This window comes from Falco naumanni, chromosome 8 (genome assembly GCF_017639655.2).
Source record: "Falco naumanni isolate bFalNau1 chromosome 8, bFalNau1.pat, whole genome shotgun sequence".
Classification (NCBI taxonomy): Eukaryota; Metazoa; Chordata; class Aves; order Falconiformes; family Falconidae; genus Falco; species Falco naumanni.
In genome coordinates, this window is record NC_054061.1 from 51685542 (window position 1) to 51704100 (window position 18559).

Below are 18559 nucleotides of genomic sequence, written 5' to 3' on the forward strand. Positions count from 1 at the left end.
ATGTTGCACAGTTGACTAAAAAACCTGCACCACAACCAAGATCAAACACTACAGCTAGAAATTTGTAAGACTACATTTGGTAGCACTCACTGGGAAATCTTAAAGGCTATTACAGTAAACCACACTAAGGTTCATTAAAATCATAATTTATATGGACTATTTTTACATCGCTGTGCAAGCAGAAGCAATGAAAAACACTGGCAAATGCTAAAGTACATCCTTTTTATATGGCTATTCTTAGGAATCTAAACCAACCCAATTGATTTCTTTGAAGCACTTACATTGGGATAATATTCCATCACCAATAAATACTCCATACGGCCATCTGCAGTGAATCTCTCATCCCCCACAATGAAGCGGGCAATGTTGTCATGTTCCATCAGTGGAATCCTGTAAATGTTCCTCTCATTGACAAAGTTCTGACGATTAGCAAAAGAAAATACTTTCACAGCAACTGGACGCTCATCTAGGGAGCCTTTATACACCGCCCCATATCGTCCCCGGCCAATCAACTGCAAAAAAATGTAAATAATTAGTTCACTAAATAACAAATGAAGACAAAATCCAAGGTTTCACTCTACACATTGTAGGCCGACTTTTGTGCTGACTTATACTATCAAAATTAGTGAATAGTCAATATTTTGTATTGAAAACTAGAATTAGAATACTATCATAAAAGCTATTTTGCAGCTGGAAACCTCAGGACAGGCCAGTTTAGATCTTAATTAATTGATCTATAGTCTGAATACCCAGTAAATAAATGATAATCTATTTGGCAGTTTCATATATAGAATCAATAAAATCTATGTGTTTTGTGCTGCTAATTCTCTTATTAAAGTTCTGCCCACTAAACATTTGTAACTTATGAGATAAATTTTAATTAACTTCAGAGATCACAGACAGGAAGCTGAAGTTCTTAGGTCTAAGATAGCTTTATAAGCTGTACCTTTTAGGTTAGTAATAACAATATATCCATTTGTAGTGCAAAACAGGTATCAAAAGAGGTACGCAGGTTTTAACAGAAAAGAATACTTAATTCCTTACTACCTGTGAAACTTTATTTGAGCCCCCACTATGTCAGAAAGTCCACAGAACAGCCTTTCCCATCTCCATGGCAACTGAAGAAAGATGTGATCTCTCCTCTAAACCAACAAGTAGGACCACCTTCAGAAAGAGTCCTAGTTTCTAAAGCTCAAAAATTTCTAACTACATAAGAATTTAAACATCTATTTAAATCAAATCATTTTCAGGAAGACCTAGACATGAAAGCGTAAGGATTTCACAGAGCAGTACCTTTTAACTTTTAAAATACTTACAAATGGACGAGAAATGGGAAGCAGAAGGGATTACAAAAGTAATGTTTCTAAAGATGATAAAATTGTCTAAAAGGAACGTTTGCAACAATAAAGTATCCTTTAACAGATAGACTTTCCGTTTCTCAGTCCTCCTATATCAGCGCATTGCAAAGCAGCAGTGAGTCACTTCAAGGTACTAACTCAGAATGTATTCCCCGCCACCTCAAGATGTCAAAAGGCAAACACGGGTTAAGGCAATTTGTTCCACGGCACCCCATGACTGGGGGTGAGGAGTCAGCTCCTTGGGATTTATGGAAGAGGGCAGAAGACCCTATATAGCAGATCTCTCCACCAACAAAGTCACTGCTTTTTCCAAGACCACATATCAGTATGAGTAATTTCATCTGGGGCTTTGCACACTTCTACAATACGCATCATTAACACCCTTGTAAACTCTGCTTCAAGTACTTTTTTGTTGGCAGAAGTCACCCAAGCTTCTTTGCTGATTAGCCTGCTGTGACCACTAACCCACACCATGCTGCATGTCTGCAGTCTGCATCTCTAGGTGTGATTTCTAACGGGCAAAAAAAAGTACCACTCTCTGAATCTCTCTCAGTCATTCTATTAATTTATTTCTGGCTAAAAGCTTTTAAAATTTCCGTAAGTTCTATCAAGCATACCAACTGAAAGCATAACATTTTGCTATTTTCTGATGATGTATCTAATACCAAGCTGAGTAGAAAGTTCTGGTTGGCCTCTAGTTGCCATGGAGATAGACAGTAGCCCACTGTGAAGAATGACCCTACATAAATGCACCACTACTGAAACATACTACCCTATCTGCAGTAAATTCTATATTCCAATAGTGTTACTAAAGCATTTCAAATGACTATGGTGCGATATTGTACTTAAAAGCAATCAGTGTCAAGCAAAAAGACGGATCTTTTGATGCGATGCTGAAATAGAGCACATCCCAATTTCCCCCCATTACCTCCCAGTGTTCAGTATTTTCTTCTCAAGGTAGAACATGTTCTAGATAATACCAACAATATTACTAACAAAACCAGGCAAAATGTAACTGCGGTAACCTTTTTTTCTTTTAATTTATTCTTTAAATTATGATTTAGAAGGAAACATTACAGGAGCACTGACGCATTCATTTCTGTAACTATACCTGGGAGGTGAGAGGACCACCAGTGTTACACTGAATAAAAACGAAGATTAAGAGACTGAGCTGAACATTTACCTCCAATAACTTTAGATTATCCAGATCCAATGAGGGCTCTGATGCTGCTGCCTCCATCATGTTCATACTGTGCAGACCCTGTTTACGGTCTCCTGTGGAAGGGGAGGGAATCAGACCGTTTACTTTTTTTGCCATGCTACAGTGAACACAATACAACTTACCTGGGACTCGGCAAAAATACGTATGGTAGGCAAGGACATAGCAAGTAAAAAGGAACCCTGTAAAATCTTTTTGGAGTCAGTAAAATCAGCAGTGAAGGTGCTGATAGCTACAAACTTAAGGCTATCTGCTACACAACTATTTTGATAATTGAATGTCACTGGCAATAACTGTAAAGCATGCCCACAATCTCAATTAAGCTGTGCTGAGCAGAGAATTTGTGGAAGAAAAATGGGTCCCAAAATGCCAGCTTGGAGAAATGATAAATCTCTCTGGTCTGTTATGAATGGGCTATCACCATAAAGTGTCAGAGAGCAGAGAGGGGAGTGTTATGTACAAGCATATAATAGGGACTGGGGAGAACAGAAGACATAAGTATAAATTTGAGAAACAGTCAAAAGAACAATCTTTAAAAAAATAAAATGGGATTGTTAAACCCTACCTGCAAGCATCCTGTATCCAAAGAACAGAGCAGCAATCAAAACAGCCAGCACAGACACAGATGCAAGGGCAATAACTATAGTCTCATCTCGATGAAAAGAATGAGAAGAATCTGAAAGAAAACAAGATGAAGACTTTAATTAGAAATATGAAAGAATCAGCAATAGAAAACGTAATTGTTATTACAAAAATGAGAAAAAAAATTGTACTCTGGGTTGTAAAACATTGCACACTTTCTTATTAAAACCTAGGGATGTCAAAAGAGCGGATCGGCCCAAACACAGCTGAGCACCCGTGTGTCAGCAGCTCTTCCCAGCCTTTCTTTCCCACCATAGAGAGGCACCAACAGCAGAAAGTGAATGTTCTATCTAGCTGGCAAAGTTCAGCCCAGCCACACAAGGCCAAGTCGATGCACTCCTGCTCTGCTATCTGTGCCACAATCCAGTTCCCCGGTATGAGTCAGGTTTGTAACATTTACAAGTTGGGTTTTTTTATTACTTTTCCCAGAATGAAAATCTCAAAAATGGTTGCTAATAGTGCTGCAAGTATGATGAAAACTGAATATTGTATTCAAATATCTACAACATACATTAGATACAAGTCGATTTGTGCAAATATTTCAAAAATATTTTGTGGTTTTAATTTGTTCAGTGCTCAGATAATTCTTAGCATAATTCTCACTCCTTAATTTAAAAAAGGACAGAGATACCTCCACAGACTGCAGCAGAGTATCAGGAAACCTGAAACAATAATAAAAACCTAAACAAGATTAAATAACCAGTTTTATTGAGCCTTTTTTTAAAATAACATTTGATTTTTGTCAAAATGTATCTTGGTTGTTGCTTTTTTTCCCACAGGGGGAAAAAGTTTTCATGAAAAAGATCTGTTAGCGTCTTGAATGGTTAGCTTAATCCTTCTCCATGTCAGACCCCAGTCTTGCTTCTTGCAGCCATATAAAAATTCAGCTACTTTAATATAAAAATTTATTACTGCAGATATTCCTCTGATGTCAGAATCACTGGAATGTGGCACTACAAGGCCTCATTTACTTTGGCTTCAAAACCAAGTTTGGGAACCATGTCTAAACTTGTCTTATATATTGCTAAAAGTACTCCTTAAAAGACTGTAATGAGCCCTAACTATGCTAAAACCACAAAATATAAAATGCACACAAGGCTTAAACATTGGGTAAACTTTTAGGTGAGACTGCAATACAATTTATCCCAGTCTACACTAGCTGAATAAACTGACAAATTTACTTCACTTGAACTGCATTTAAGATAAATTAAACGTGATTAATTTAGTCCAATTCCCAGTGTGGACAGACACAAGAGAACCAGATAAGAAGAGAAAGCAAATTTGTAAGACAACAGCTTCCACTTTTACATAAGCATAATGTTAAGAGGAAATAATAAAAAGCTGGTAAAAGAAAATAACCAGAGAGTTTCAGCTGTGATAGAAGTATGTGAAAAATCACCCACCAAAAATAACATGCAGCTTATATCTGATAAATCCTTTAAATAAGAAGCAGCTTGTGATAATCCCAGCACCATCACATTTAAATTTGTTCGGTCAAAAGAAATACCAGCACTACTGATTCTGATAAAATAAGTTTCACCAAGAAAAGCAGCTATTGCCACAGAGCACTGTACTGAGGAAGAAGTGTTGTGACTTTCTTTGCAAGAAGATTAAAAAAAACACGTTACAATTCTCTAAATGTTGAATTCAAAACATACACACACACATATATATTAAAAAACATCATAAAGGAAACTTACATCATACAAAGTTATATGAAATAATACACAAGTCTAAGAAGCTGAATAACTGTTGGCAAGGAAATTACTAATATTTTTGTCAATGGAGTTTACATTTTATTGGCTTATCTTTTAAAATAGATATTAAATGTGGCGGAGTTTTGCATCAGTTCAAGATAGTGCATAGCATATACTAAGAAAATGCAGGTTTTGAGGGGCTGAGCTTTTTGCTGGAATCTTGGCTCTATTTTCTTTGATAACAGACCTAGAGTGCAGCCATCGGCAACCTTCCCATCACCACTGTTTATCAAATGCTATCCAAAACCTAAGTCTGATTGCTCTACTTTAGCTCTTTGTACAAAGGGTTAACAACATGCCTCTTCTACCCTGGAACAGGATTTTGCTGTTCTTCCACTGCTAGCATGGCCCAGGGCAAGGGCACCAGCAACACTGCTTATTTAGCAGGTCTGGCTGCACTGGCACACTTGCTCTTTCTCCCCTTAGAAGCTTGTGAATGGTGGCATTATGCAGGCTGCAGAGCCACTAGAAAATCTCCAAATAACAACGTTTTGTGTCGATCAGCTGTAGAAAAACATGCAGAGAAAAAGGACCATTGCTTTCTCCTTCCTTGACAGACCATCCCCTCTGGGGGCTCTTTCTATTTAGGGGGTAGCCGTGCAGCCGCCAGGTAACCTCAGAGCACTCCCTTGGCTTTCAACAGGAAAGAATGTTTTAGGTTTTTTTAAAGCAAAGTTGTTTCTTAAATCTTAGATTGGCTTATCTCGAACCAATTTTTGATTCTTATAAACGTTTAAAAATAATGTTGTCAATATTCCAAAAGCAAAGTCTGTCCTACAGTGTGAGATACTGTTATCAGGTTGTTGAGCAACATTTATTTTAAGAATAAATACAAATTTCTTAATAAGGGCAACTGAACATCTCAATGGAGTGGTAACATGCAGCTCAAAACAATACAAGTGGGTAAAACGCTGCATATGATGGCCAGTCATTTCCCAGCAAGGACAACCTTACTATCTTTTACTTGTAAATCTACATAAAAAGAAATGCACGAAACACTGTAACAAAAAGCCCAGATGGCCCCAAAACCCCCACAAAGTATTGCTTCTATCTGCTATCTATCTGCTTTGTATGACTAATAACTTCTGATGTTGTCAGATTATCAAACTTTCTTAAATAGAACAAAAAAGATATGTCACTTATTGACCCAGTTTTAAAACCTTCCAAAGCTTAACTGGAGTCTTATTAAATAATTCAGGTTTTCAATCCATCTCTTTCTTCGGATATATTTCACCAGCCTTGCCTTTTAAATGCCTGTACGAGAAATGCTAGCAAAGCCAAAACCTGAAAGGACCTCTCCAGGCACTTTTCGAGGTTCACATTTCCTCTTTTATCTACTTTTACGTAAAATACTGCATATTTTATTATACATATACATAAGCACACAAGCCGTATTTCTCTTGGTATTAACTGGAGATGCATTTTAATTAACTCACCAAAGGGCACATCAGTGTGGGTCAATAAAAGTAATTACTGCCCTTCAAGCAAGGCACTTTTTAAATAAGCATGTAAAACACACACCTATGCAAATTGCATGTTTTCTTCCATGAACATAGTCCTGTCCAAAAAACCCATGAATGCTTATGATCAGGAAATTGAACATGAAAATTTATTTGATATCTCACTTCTTATCAGTAGTTCTAGATGCATCACAGAGCACAAACAAAGATTTTCTGAAGACTTTGTTGGTCTGAAACTGTTAACAATCCCATTCCCAAACCAGTGGACTCTGGTTTTGAAGTTTATGTACAAAATGCCAAGACAGCTGCCCCACACCTTCAGTATTTTTTCATCATGTCATAGTACAAATTGACTTTAAACATGCGTAACTACTATTCAACCACCGCATTTGAGTTTTTGGGATCATTACCAATATTTGGGCATTTCTTTAGTGACAAATGCAAACTGAACGATGAACAAGCTGTCAAACATCAGTGTCAAATTTCAGACTGGGAAGACTGGTGTCTGAATATTAATTCCCAAACCAATGTATAGCATAAAAAAATCAATAGCATATGCTGAGCAGAATTAGCTGCAGACTCTAGAAAATCCAGTGACTGAGGAGTTGACGGCTGAGCCAAATTCCACCTACGCTTGTATGCATAAAGTATCAGCAAAGCTTCCTCAAGTTTATGTTACTGTTGCTGAAAGCAGAGGTTAGTGCAGTTGCTTGTTTCACTGCTATTTATGTGTGAGGTTTTTATTTCCAACTTCCCTCCCAACTTAGGCTCCCTGATCTAAAACAAAACCTGACAAAACAAAAAAATTAAAACCAACGGAAACTGTTGTAAGGCCTGGAACACCGTAAGAGCCAACTTCTTATCCCACTTGGATGGGAAAGGGAGAGTACCACTCACAGGACTACCCACTCTTCAAGCAGTACTGTGAGGATGCCATTCAGAAGGCACTCAGCACATACACACTTCTACCCTGAAACATTTCTGCCAGTAATTCTGATACTAGTCAGTATTTTTCTGAAGTCCACCAACCCATCACAAAGAAATATCACAGCAAATAGCATAAGTCTTTTTTTTTTCCCTTTATTTCCCCCCCCAAATAAGAAAAAGAAACAAAGCTCGACTCTTATTAAAAATGAGACGACCTCCTTCTGGCTGGGGAGCAGCTGGTAAACAACAAGCCACCATTCCCAGAAGCGTCCTGACCTCACCATCAATAAAGAGCTTGTTTTCTGGTTCCAAAAACCCAAACATAACAGCTCCTGTGTACAGAGAGAATTTTGTTGAAGGTACACACAAATAATTGAGAAAGTATTTCAGAGCACACTATGAAGGGTAATGCTTCTAGTACTCAGAAGTGAGTCATCTGGCTGAACCCAGCCCTGCACTTCAGATACTCCCTGCAGGCACTTCTACCACATTCAAGATTTCTCTCTCTCAGGCATCACTGCCACAATAGTTTCCAAGCACTTATACAGTATCTTTGCTCATTTTTATTTTTTTTTTAATTAAGCTTCCATATTGCCACACATGGAGGTTGTCTACTGCTGCCTTCTGAACCTTCCACAGGAATGACACGGAATGAAGAAAGCTGGCAGTGCTAACAGCATCAGGAGGAATAATATTCTTCCTTCAAATTAACTTTTCTGCTATAGATACAAGCTTGTAATATTAATGCAAAAGTATTCCAACTCGTGCTTATGCTTGAAAAAGCTTTATTACTCTGTAGTTCAACTGTTAAAATTTAAAGCATTTTTTATATGTTTCCTGTTTCTCTGCTTTAAAATTAGAATTTATCCTATTAGCAAAGAAAGTTTTGAGAAATCAGAGAAAACTTGAGACCAAACCAGGTAACAACAGCCAATGGCAAAAGACTCTGTAAACATACAGAACTCTTCCCTGGGAGCCAGAAAGAGGATGCTAATTCCTATATCTTCCTTTCCCATTAGCAAACACCGTAAAACCCACAGACAGCCACCCCCTCTTAGTTCTCTCCACCCCAATATATCTTCCCTCTGTGGCCATCCCTGATAAAGCATCAACTAATCCCCTACTACTGACATTACTGTGTCAGTTCAAGCACCAGATTCTGTGCTGTGAAGGCAAATTACTCCAGCCTAACTGACAAACCATGAGGAACTCATGCAGAGCTTTCACATTTCCTACTCCACCATTCAGCAGATTGTTGCTCCTGATACTACTACTAAAATTACAAGGTACGAAGTGAATGGAATGGGAAATGAAGAGAAGGAAGGATGCTCTCCTCCTTACAGCGCCTGAAAGCTGTCCTGAAAACTACTCTCTACTGCTAGACCAACGATGCTACACCATGATGGCCACAGAGCTCCCCGTGATACCATAGCAATCATCATTATGATGAGACATCTTAAGGCAGCCACAAGACAAGGCGCTGAGTGTTAGCCCTACTGAAAAACTAGGCATCCCATGGGGAAAAATTTGATTGTATAATTAAAGGCAGTATCACAACACAAACACACACGAGGAGTTGGCCTTAAAACTGTGCAAGCAACGACATTGTTTCTTTCTAATCTTCAAACATTCGGGTATGAAACCTTAGGCTTTGAAATGTTGTTTCAATGCTATGTATTTATATGGGGGTGATCATATAATAAAGGACATTTGCACACAAATTCCCACAAGATCTCTATATTGCTATTATAGCTTTTCATTCCATTTTTAGAAATCTGCTACTCTTCATGTAAATGACTCACAGCTGTGTATCTGTCACAAAGTAGTAAATAATTCTAGAAAATATGCGTGTGTTTAAGTTTAGATACACATTGTATAAAAACATTTTAGAGAAACATACAATTATTCTATATAATGAAGATCAGTTTTAAAAATAATTACCTTTGTTCCCACAGAATTTCTGGTAACAATGTATCAGAAGCCAAGTGGTCTTACAGCTGATAGGTACCAAAATATTAGTATTTTTTTAACTTGCCATATCACCAAGTAAGTAGCAATGTTAGTCTCCAGCAAGTAAGGAAAACAGAACCCTTTAACCTTCACAGCACAACAATAACATCTGATTCTTCAAAACAACTACAGCTGTATGGACTCTGATCAAAGCCAGTAAAATTACACAGGGACTCAAAGATCTACAGATCACTTTAAAAAGAAGCAGTCTTCACGCCATCCTACAACTATTTCTTTGATGTGATAGATTCAATATGTTCATTACCAATCTGTTGCAGAAGTTGCTTTTCCATTAAGGAATCTTAATGATACTGAGGATGAGATCAGAAGCATGAGGGGAAACCTTACGGTTCAGTCATCAGCACAGCGCGATGAAGGCTGAAGTGTGGGGGCAACGTGGCCTTCAAGATGCAGATGACTGCAAATGTGCTCTGCAGATTGGAAAAGAGACTTTTCAAGTATAATTAATTCTACTTGCTTTTAAAGTCGCATTTCTTTTCACAGAAGCCCTGCACAACTGTCATGACAGCGATAAGATCACAGTCCCTTGAAAAAGCATACTATTAGCAATATTTTCCAAGCGCCCACAGATCTCAATCAAAATCTGTTTATCTGTTGTGTCTACACATAGCTTGTACCAAACGTGTCCTAGAAATCTACAAAGTGTAAAAGAAGCCCTCATCCCTTACTGTGCTCTAGCAGCGCATTCTAACCAAACCAAAACACCTCATCGGGTCTTTTTTCTCCTCTTTTCTGGATAGTAATCAACATTTCTTTCCAACCAGCTGTCCACTACCTCATTCCTGACCCACTGTCCCACAGCAAGAGAGTTCAGTCTTCATCATGCTAGAGTAAATGACAAGAAAGCCTCCAATATAAACACTATACCAAAACGACTTGAATTATTTTACGTAAATCTTAAATTCATTCAGTGCAGGAAACAAAATATGGAGAAAAAAAAAAAAAGAAAAAAAGAAAAAAGCAAAGAACTCGAAATTAAGAAGTATGTTAGTAGCCTTTTAGATACCATGGACATGTGTCAGATTTCACATATGTAAACAAGAATCTCAATCACACACCAATATAACTCAATGCATTCAAGCGCACATTTTCAGTTAAGCTGGAACTACAAGGTCAGAATACCTTGAAGTTATATTCTACAGACCTTTACAATGAAGGTCCAGCAGGAGCTATTGCCAGTTTTCCATTAAACCTATGCACAGCTGAGAATGATGAAAGGAAAAAACCCCAGCATTTCATTAACAACTTTAGCCATTCACCTAAGCTTTTATAGGCGCAAAAACATATACATAAAAAAATATTTATAGTTTTAAAACAACTGTTATCCCAGTTCTGATGTATGAGCCTGTACATTTGAAATGAGGATGCATTCTTCTGTAAGCGCGTGACAAACTTAATAAAATTAAAATCCATGTCCAAATTTTGTAATAAGATAGTCTAAAATGTAAATATTTGACACCTATCAAGTGACCACCTCCAATATTTAAACCATTAAGGTGAGAAACGTTATTTCACATACAATTTTTGGAGGCACCGGAACGCACAATGCAGTTAGCAAGAAAACTTCTGTGGAAGAGGACGGAGGACTCAGTGCTAACGCAGGTGAAAAGCACAACAGGAACTGTATTTTTTGTGGGAGATGGTGCAACATTCTTTTAACAAAATAATCCTGCCAACCAGTAACCCAAAGGCAATTTTCTTTCATAACTGAAAACGGATGTTTTCCCTGGACTTAAGAGCAAATCCCTGGTTTCTAGTCTATTGGCTTAGATGAAGCAGAAAATTTGCACTTAGTTCTCATTGTTCCATTATTTGAAGAGAAGATTTAAACAGTCACCAAAATGTTTCCACTTTGCACTTAGCATCATCGTATTTGACCGATTTTAACTTTTTATATAAAATACTATACACTTCTTGCCATGAAGTGTCCTTTACGACACATCTTTTCATGTTTCTCTCCACATCAGGAGAGCTAAAATTTTAATTCCTTTTTTACACAATTGCATCGCTGTATGGAACCTGAGCTGTAAGAAAGCACCAGATTCTCATGAGACTTACAGTAACGTCATGACCTGGCAGCGATGCATCACAGGTTCTGTCTGCCTCCTCAGAGAATGCCTCAAAACATCATACAGCTTGGGCTGTAAAATTTATTTTCCATAGTATGCTCCAGAGGAATCCTGTTACACACAGAAGGCAGTCATTCGTGATGGCAGTTTCAGTGGGCAGATCTCTCTTTAAAAATCTGCTGAAGAAAATGCTGTTTAGATTTCAGCTTTTGGGCTGTGTCTTGAAGACAAGGGCTCTCCCACCGCCCCTGTGGCCAGGCAGCCTGACAGGTGGAATCCATCCTCCTCTGGGGTACCAGCTGCCACCAAACACCTGATCCAGAGCCAGGCTGTGGGTATTACATCTGCCTTTTTTGCTCGTTTTGCAACTGAAGGCTGCATGGATACATGAAACTTAAAAATTAAGCATGTGTGGTAATTTCTTTGGCAGTAAAGTGGGTTATGCCATCCCTAAGGGTTCTGTCTTTAATGACTAGATGGAGAGGTGAATTAGCAGCTTGTCACATTTGTAAAGAAGTAATTTCTGAGCTGGTAAAACACCCATACAACTTCTCTTTCTACCTTTTTATTCTGCGAGTTTGGGCACCTTCAGTGTAATTTCTTATACTACTGAACAGATCCTTATAATCATGATGTATGTATAATGAATAACAACTCAAAACCAACCCCAAATTTAGATTATCTTTCTGAAGTTCCTTATATATCAATAAATACCTGGGATACTACAGAGATAAAAGAAATATTTTTCTTTTAGAGGCAAAACTGCATTTGAGTACACCTCAACCTTGCCTTCAAGCTTAATGGAAAGTTAATTTAGGCGCTTAATAACGTATTGGGCTTCAATATCAAAATAAAAGTCAGAAAAATGCTTTTTAATATAAAAGCTGGAAAAAAAATTTACATTATCTCCTTATACTGATCTTGGACCAACAGGACTTCCTCCTTATCAAACCAAATGGTACCACTGGCTTTAACATAATGGCATTCTTTCAGCCTCTGTAAAAACACTGGATCAAATAATGCATGTACTGCAACTGGGGGAAAAAAAAAAAAAAAAAGTGCTTCAGAAAGCCTCTTCAAAGCTATTTTAAGTTATTTTAAATTCAATAGGCTCAACAGCTAAATATTTCACATTTGTAACGTTCCCAAGCACTAAAAATAGAGCCCAAAAAATGACATCAAAAGACTGAAACTCCTATTTTTATATGGGTGAGCAAACAAACCCCCCCAAACCTTTTAGAAACGGCAGCTCTGCCTGCATTTTTCACATCTTCCAGAGATCTGAAGCCCAGGAATTCTGTCTACCAACCGATCGCTCTCCCCTCGCTCCCACAAACCCATGTCCCCCCCTCGCCAGCCACTTCCTTGGTGGGAAGGCTGTGCCAAGCCAAAGCAGGGTGCTGGGGGCACCCCGGAGGAGCGGTCTCTATCCAACGGAGCCAGCCCCAGCACAGAGGCACGATGCTGCGTCTGCCGGCCACCAGCCTTGCGCCGCCAGGTACACAGAGGGCTGATGTCCTGTCACTAAAACTGCACACCACTCACTGAGGTTCAGGAATATTTTTTTTTTCTGTCAACTCAGCAGGCAATGAAAAATGCACTGATTTAATGGACATGACTGTATGGGGTGCTTATTTCAAAATCATTTCCCTAAACATGCAATGAAATCTGAATTATAACACAATTTTAGACAAGTTACCTGTTCAAGTAAAAATTCAAAATCAATAAAAACAGGGTGAGAAAGAGTTCTGAAAAAAAACTTTCATTACACTCCTGGTTTATGTCCTAGTACTTCAGATCTAAAGTCCTGAATCAGCTTAATACTGTAATCCTCAACTGTAATCCTCAAGTGTAGCAAATATTTTAGTACTAAAACTCAGCTCTTCCTACTTACCTTAATTCAAGAACATTTTTCTATACTTTCAGCACAACTCAGTATAGTGTACATTCTTGCACATAGAAGGGTTTGTAATTGTAAATTTGAAGGCATGTGCTACAGAGCTGTGAGTTAAACCTGTCTGACATTTTAGAAACATTGATGGTTACTAAAGGTTGTGTTTGTCTGGCCAATGCCAATTCAAATAACACTCGTGGTATTCCAAAAGGTACGCATCTCCTCCAGCTCCTCCTACCGTGGTGTTCTGCAACAAGACAATCCACCTAGTGGATGAGGGAAAGGCTGTGGATGGTGTCTACCTGGACCTTAGTAAAGCCTTTGACACCATCTCCCACAGCATCTCCTGGAGAAATGGGCTGCTCATGGCTTGGATGGGTGTACGCTGCACTGGGTAAAAAACTGGCTGGATGGCTGAGCCCAAAAAGTGGTGGCGAATGGAGCTACATCTGACTGGTGGCCGGTCACAAGCGGTGTTCCCCAGGGCTCTGTGCTGCGGCCAGCCCTGTTTAATGTCTTTACCAACGATCTGGATGAGGGGATCGAGCGCACCCTCAGGAAGCTGGCAGACGACACCAAGCTGGGTGGGAGTGTTGATCTGCTGGAGGGCAGGAAGGCTCTGCAGGGGGATCTGGACAGGCCGGACCGACGGGCCAAGGCCAGCTGCACGAGGCTCAACAGGGAGAGCTGCCAGGTTTTGCACTGGGCTCACACCAGCCCCACGCAGCGCTGCAGGCCTGGGGCAGAGCGGCTGGGAAGCTGCCTGGTGGGAAAGGCCCTGGGGGTGCTGGGTGACGGTCTGCTGAACGTGAGCCAGCAGTGTGCCCAGGTGGCCAAGAAGCCCAGCAGCATCCTGGCTCGTATCGGATATAGCATGGCCAGCAGGGCCAGGGCAGTGACTGTCCCCCTGCACTTGGCACTGGTGAGGCTGCATCTCAAATGCTGTGTTCAGTTTTGGGCCCCTCACCAAAGACACAGAGGTGCTGGAGCGTGTCCAGAGACAGGCAATGAAGCTGGGGAAGGGTCTGGAGCAAAAGTGTTATGAGGAGCAGATGAGGGAACTGGGGCTGCTTAGCCTGGAGAGGAGAAGACTCGGGGAGACCTTACTGCTCTCTCCAACTACCTGACAGGAGGCTGTAGGCAGGTGGGGGTTGGTCTCTTCTCCCAGAAAACAAGCAACAGGGCAAGAGGAAACAGCCTCAAGTTGCACCAGGGGAGGTTTAGATTGGATATCAGGAAAAAATCCTTCAATGAAAGGGTGGTCAAGCATTGGAACAGCTGCCCAGGGAGGTGGTGGAATCATCACCCTTGGAAGTGTTTAAAAAACACATATATGCAGTGCCTGGGGACATGATTTAGTGATGGAATTGGCAGTCCTGGGTTAACAGCTGGACTTTTCCAAACCTAAATGATTCTATGATTTAGAAGGACAAAGTCTAACATGAAAGCACATGTCCCGTTTTCCCATTAATCCTCCCTCATTCCCATTTTCCCCAATCATCTTCTCTACATGGCCACATAATTTCTAACTTTTACCAGATTCTCTTTTTAGGACTTAAAAAATATTTTAAGACTTTTGTAACTTTAAGGTAATGATAATCGTTACATTTCTCCCCCCTCTAACACTGTACTTTGCCTTACCAGGTATTTCCCAGATGAAATTACTGTTGGAAGGAACTGAGTGATGAAGCAAAAAGCAGGAAGCTGAGGTCAGCCAAAAATCCCCCTCCTATCTCGCACCAGGGTCCCTGAGGAACACAGCAAGTAGTATCTTCCCTTCTTCTCCCTTAGGCACTCTCATTCAGTCAGCATCAGCAGCTCTCAGTCCCTCTCACTCCCTCTCCTCACTCAGCTCCCATCCAGCACCGGGTCATCACTGAAGACACCGCTCTCTCTCTGCTGCAATCCCGTGTCCGTGTCGGTGAGCAGAGGTGGCCAGCAGAGCAGCTGAACCTCTCCTTGTTCCTGCTGAGAGCTGTCTTTCCTCCCCGGCTGAGAGGCTTTAGCAGGGGCTATTTCCCTCTAACCCTATATCCCTGCTTAAATGGAGATTCAGCTGGCTTCTGGGCAGAAGAATCTGCTTCTCAAAGATACTTCACAGATATGAGATGCAGCTGTTTGGGGACATCCTTGAGCAGAAGGAAATTAAGGACAGAAAAGGCTGCAGAAACCTGACAAGCCCAACAGAGCAGTCAGGAGGAGACAGAGGCATGGCCAGCACTCAGCAGGGTAGAAGCTGAAACAGTGAGAATGACCCAGTGAGGAGATAAAGGCTTTAACCTCAGGAGGACCCCAGCAAGATCAATAATCTCCACCGACATGCAGCTTCTGTTTCCAAGGCATCAGCTGGAGTGACCTTCTTCAGATAGATAACTGTATCTTGTATGAGGGCACACGACTGCATACATTAGATATGTGTAAATGCCTTTTTTTTTTCCCTAAAGGAAAGAAAAAATTTCCAGAATTTGAAATACAAAGCAAAGAGAAATTTGGGTTCTGTTTCTGGCTCTGATACAGAATAGCCTGATCTTAGGTAGGTTACTTTGTTGCTTTGTGCTTTACCTTAGCCAGTTATATAATGGGAAAAAAACAGTACCTTTGCTAACTTCAAAGATTATTCTGATTATGTTAAAATAACATGAAGATGAAAAAGGCAATAATGATAAATAGCAATCCTTAGTTTGCACTTATGCAAAATCCTTCTACAGATCCAAGTACTTGATTTCAGATGAAATACAGACATCGTTTGATGTTCATTTCTCGCAGCACAAGTGCCAGCTGAGGCATCCCTTGCCTCCTACTCCCAGGTGCCTGCTCCAGCCCAGCGGTGCCCCGACAGCTGCGCTGTACCACTGTGGTTATGCTGAGCAGGGAACTGGGTACAAAAGCCAACGGGAGAGACCGTGGGAGGGGAGGAAGGACAATATCTAAGGCAACACCCCTGCCAAAACAAATATACATCAATCAAGTACAAAGGCTGGTATCAAAGCTATCAATTTGTGTTACGCCGTGGGTATATGAAAAATACAGCTGACTTCACTTGTATAACACGTTCTGTCTGCCCTACAGTAACAAACTTGTTTCAAACCATGAATAAATATTTCAACACAAATCTGAATAGGTCACAGGGAGATATTTCATAATCCTATGGAACTGATTTGCTAACAATGTTGGAATCTGCATGATTGCTAGATTTCACAGACTGAATAAAAGTTTTACATATTAAATGATACAGCTTCTGTAATTGTTCTACTTGAAAACATATTTTCAATGTGATTAAAAATTTTCTTAGATCAGTCCCTGAAGTTGTCACAGTCCAAGTAGTGGTTTCAGCTGTTTTAATAACGCTGTACAATTAAACTACAGACTGAGATTTTTATCTTCACAAGACACTTATTTACACAAATACTGTAGAAAGTAGAATGGGAAAAGCAACCTTTTAAAAAATGAATACCAAGAAGGCTTCTGTCAATCTGATTGACTTAAATTCTGAGTGTACCATTAAATCCTGTTAAATGAATGGCAAAACCCCCAAGTCCCACTAAACAAATAGAAACTCTTTTTGTGAAACAACAAAATAAAATTAAACTTGAGACTGACTCCTTCCTGACAGGTGTTCCTGCTTTAACACATCACAAAATACAAGTAGTCATAGCCAAGGTTTTCAAATGACTCTTCTTGTTCCCAAATGGACACCATTAAAGCATTCCTAGATTCAGTGAAGACACTGTGAAACTTGCCCACTTTTAATACATACTTGTTTGGTCACCCAACATTTAAGACACCCCCAACCATTAGTCTTCTGCATATTTTTGCCCATTGTTCTCATGCTACTCTTACAAGAAATCACGCTTAAGAAGATGCAATTCTGTAAGTTTTATTAAACTGAAAATGCATAATCAGGACAAAAATGAGGATTTACGATTGCCAACTGAAAGGGGAAACACCAATCAACTTTACACTTTCAGCCTGCACTACAGTTTGGTGGTTGGGGTGTTTTGTTTGTTTTCTTTGCTTATTTTTTCTAACAATTTGCAGGTAATCACACCAGTTATGCCTCCGAGCAGGTACCGTCCTATTATTGAGACGAGTTCTGTTTCCCAATCTATCCTTTCAAAAAGGAAATCCAAGTGTCCTATGATTTCTATTATACTTACAAAATACACTTGTTATTTTTCTTCCTAAACTTCCCTTTGCTGTAAGATTTCAAATGCAGGAAAGGTCTGTCAAGAGCCCAGCTGACCACAAATAATGTAGCAAGTTGTCAAATACTTGAGCACATTTCTACTGCACAATTAAAATATAGCCACATTACAGCTGTAAGCCAATATTCAAACTTTAAAAGGCATTTGCAAATACGGATTTTCTTCTCCAGAAGAAAAAAATTGCTGCTGACAGCACCCACCTGGTAGCTATTTCAGTTTACAGCAATCTAGAATGAATGAAAAAGCCTGCCTTCCGATCTCATCTCAAGGGCTCTATCATAACACAGGCCTGCACCACCCCAATTGCACTTTTGGGAATAAGACACTGCTACTGACATAACCCATTACAATGATTACAAATACATTAACACTGTGAAGAAATTCATTACATACTTCGGGCATCACTGTGGCACTGACTGTGCTAGGCTATTTGTCAGGTCCCGCTTAAGCAGAAACTGTAAATGACTAAAAGTGATCATTTCAATACTAGAAAAATCTCAGAATTTACCAGTTTATGCCCACTTACCAACTCGTAAGTTAGTATGTAAGAGTGTGCAGGCATAAAATGAACACGTCTTTGATGAACACTTAGGTGACATATGACCTCAGCTAATTAAATATTTAGCGCTGTACTCCCCCACATATAACAAACTTCTGTTCCACAGCAAATATAATGTGGTGACCATGCAGCCAGAGTCTTTCTAAATGCAGGACAGTGCTCACCTCCACTCCCTGCTCTGTGCAGTCTACTACTGGTTATAATGCTGTATACACTAGCTCAGTGTAGAATGAAGTTCAGCAGAGTTGGGAGAAGCTATTCAGACTGGTATCTTGGGCACCTTATTTCACTTGTTCTATTCTGGAATATTCAGTGAAATTGAGGATTCACAATTAATGAGTTTTCCCCATCAGCAAAACTTCATTATTACTGTCTTCATAACAGGTATCTTAATACCCTAAGACTATTATGAATAAAGTTTGCCCCCACAGTACAGCT

General features: G+C 39.7%; 1 protein-coding gene across 4 annotated transcripts in view; it reads right to left on the reverse strand.

The window, feature by feature from the left end:
* The window catches only part of BMPR2 (bone morphogenetic protein receptor type 2), a 109722-nt gene that overhangs the window by 24134 nt on the left and 67029 nt on the right, over positions 1–18559 (reverse strand). For all 4 annotated transcript variants that reach the window (XM_040603081.1, XM_040603082.1, XM_040603084.1 and 1 more), the window contains exons 4-6: positions 3143–3253; positions 2542–2633; positions 282–512 (exon numbers count right to left, since the gene is read on the reverse strand). In XM_040603081.1, coding sequence (XP_040459015.1) covers positions 282–512; positions 2542–2633; positions 3143–3253 — 434 coding nt within the window. The remainder of the gene's footprint in view (positions 1–281; positions 513–2541; positions 2634–3142; positions 3254–18559) is intronic.